Here is a 2,831-nt window from a genome sequence, read left to right as displayed (position 1 = left end):
TAATTCTTGCGGACAATCTGATTTGCAGTCATAAAACGAGAAAGAATAAATAGAAATACTGCAAACGAATAATCCATTGAATCTAATATATAGATCAATCTCTATAGATTAGATTATATTTTTGAAAAATTGAATCAAATTACAACAAATCTGTCTCATTCTTATTCAATTATTTATTTAAGGAACTGTGAAATACATTTTATGAAAATCAATTGTATTATTGTTATCAATATGTTCATTTGATATTTTTCCATCATATATTTTCTATCAAATTTATCTTTATATTAATATCTAAAATTTTCTATATTACCCAATTTCTGATTTCAATAATTTTATATATTTATATTATATTATAATTTTATATATAAATTCTAAATTTGGAATTAAAATTGAAGAAATATGTCAACAATAAATCTATCGTTGATTGATTGATCTTGAAAAATGCTTTGGAAATATAAATACAGAGATATACTATTTATCTTAAATAAAGTATCCAAGTATTAAATATTAATATAAAGATTAAATCAAGGTTATTTGCTGATTGTTATTTGCTTATTTGTTATCGTCTCATTATTCTGATATTATTTCGTTGCAAATAGTTTTCAATTATTTTACTTTGATGACACGATCACATTGAAAAATATTGAAATCTAAACAATCCTCAAATCAATTTTTAATGCTTCAAAAAAATTGTTTAAAATTTTCTTTCTATATTTTGATACATTGGTACATGTATATAATTTCTTCTTTTGTTTTTTGTCATACAATTCCAGTTCATATTTTTTGTTTGAAATCCATCAAATTTTTTTATATTTTCATTCCTATACAAATTTTCCTGCGTCATTTTCTGCTTCGATACACACTTATGACTTGTCGCTGAAAATTACTGTATTCTTTCGAATCTTTTTTCTTGTATTATCTTTTGAAAATAAAAAAGATATTTTTTCTTTTTCTTTTTTTCTTGCAAAATAAACAATCCAATTTCGTTTAATCGATTGCTCGACGTCGTGTGATCAGAAACATGCTCTTCCTATTTATCTTTTAATTTTATCTTCAGAGGTTATCTGTCTCATTTTTTTTTTTTTTCATCATATTGCACTGTAATTGCCTGTCGACTTTGATCCATCTTATATTTGTTGCACAAAGACATGATCTTTCACAATTTCCAATACTTTTGATCTCTGATAAATTTCTTTTTTATATATAACTTTGTATCAAGTATTTTGATTACAGTTCAAAATTTCTGTTTTTGATCTCCTTTCGAGTTCCTTTTCTTGTTTGTTCACAAGCTCAATTATCTTTAACTCAAAACTTTTAGAATACTGTTTATGCAACGTATATATATATAATATTTCCTCACTTTTTAATAGTAATTACCTAGTATATTGAAAGTAAATGTTGTTTACTTATTTTTGACTAACCTAAGATTCTTACTGTTGATTATTTCTTGTCATCAATCATTGAATTATGATTATAACATTTTTCTTTCCATATATTTTGCTTGTCCTCTATTTCTCTTTCTTTCTATTCGATGATAAATAATAATTCCTGATATATTATTATTACTTTCGACAATGTACAATGTATATGATTTATCTAGAAATGCGTTTCAAGAAATTTGTGTTTAAAAATATAAACCTTGTGACCTTCATGAATCATTTCCAATTGCAAACTCAAATAAATATGCTTCTCGATATTTTCCAACGATATTTTGTTTCCAACATTTATAACTTTTCGAGATATTTACGTTTCCAGAAAAAAACATATACACTGTAATAATAATACTTATATTAAGATTAAATCGAAAACTTTCTCAGGAATTGTTTTATTATTTGCAAATATTCTTCGAACAATTTTCCAAGGACAGATTATATACCTTAGATTATAAATATACAAGCTGACTATAATAATCTATCCATCAACTTCTCGAGTTCCGAGAAACTTCTGTTAACTTCCAGAAGCTTTAAAAATGTAGAATAACAAAATACTTTTCCTCTAGAGTTTTTTCTCTTTTTCTTCTTCTTCTTTTTTATTTTTTTTTAACATCTCCTCTAGTAATGTTATACCCAAGGGCTTCTCTTTTATTAGTATTTTTGATCGGTGTGGCAACGGGGGGGATAAAGTCGAAATCTTTGCTCCATTCAATTCCCACTCCCCTCGTTCGAATGCTATTAACGAGATAATCCACGTGTGATTGCTGCAGAGAAGAGATTCTACCGTAGATTTCCTTATAGACCCAAAAAAGCACGACCTAATTTTGCCAAAATTCGAGGTCAATTTTCTCGAGAGAGAAAAAATGGATGCGCGATCTTTTAAATCTATTAATTTTTCTCTTCACTGTTTCTTCTAGAAATTCTTGGATCGAAGATTTTCTCCAGTCATTTCACTCTTCTTGACGCGTTTCAGAAATTCTTTTTCTGATAATTGTATTTAAAATAATTTTTATCGAAATCATTCCTTTAGTTTTTCCAATTCTAATGGAAACGTAGCCCAAAGTAAAGATTGATAACGTAGATTTTTTCCCCCCAGTGAAAGAATTTATTAGTATTATTTTTTATTTATTTTTTATATTATTTTTTTATTATATTTATTATATTGTTATATCGTAAGATTTGAGAGTTTTAGATTTTCAATCAGTTTCAGGGAAGATCCAATACGGATAATTTATTTTGGAATAATCTATCGATGGTTGGGGGCAGTTCAGTTTATGAAGCATGTCGAAGTCATTTGTCGGTTCCAGTTAAGGGAGTGATCATAGTTCGAGATAAACACGTCGATAGTTAATGGACCAAGTTTATAGTGCGTGGATTTTAGAGGATAAATGTCTTAAC

The 2,831-nt window shown here is 26.6% G+C and overlaps 1 protein-coding gene and 1 long non-coding RNA gene across 3 annotated transcripts in view; both read right to left on the bottom strand.

The window, feature by feature from the left end:
• Positions 1 to 701: 701 nt before the first annotated feature.
• The window catches only part of LOC116186149, a 14,767-nt gene continuing 12,637 nt past the window's right edge, over positions 702 to 2,831 (bottom strand). Inside the window, exon 3 of the long non-coding RNA XR_004151103.1 lies at positions 702 to 886. This is a non-coding gene — a long non-coding RNA (uncharacterized LOC116186149). The remainder of the gene's footprint in view (positions 887 to 2,831) is intronic.
• LOC102681126 overlaps positions 1,683 to 2,831 on the bottom strand; it is a 6,522-nt gene continuing 5,373 nt past the window's right edge. Inside the window, exons 2-3 of one of the 2 annotated variants that reach the window (XR_004151102.1) lie at positions 2,071 to 2,236; positions 1,683 to 1,755 (exon numbers count right to left, since the gene is read on the bottom strand). Coding sequence is in view for 1 of the 2 variants with exons in the window: in XM_031512560.1 (XP_031368420.1) it covers positions 2,229 to 2,236 (8 nt within the window). In the remaining variant the exon portion in view is untranslated. Of the gene's footprint in view, positions 1,756 to 2,038; positions 2,237 to 2,831 lie in introns of those variants that run through there. The other variant, XM_031512560.1, reaches the window with a different exon arrangement.

Source organism: Apis dorsata, unplaced genomic scaffold (genome assembly GCF_000469605.1).
Source record: "Apis dorsata unplaced genomic scaffold, Apis dorsata 1.3 scaffold_470, whole genome shotgun sequence".
In the NCBI taxonomy this organism is placed as follows: domain Eukaryota; kingdom Metazoa; phylum Arthropoda; class Insecta; order Hymenoptera; family Apidae; genus Apis; species Apis dorsata.
This window is presented reverse-complemented; position numbering and strand designations above follow the sequence as displayed.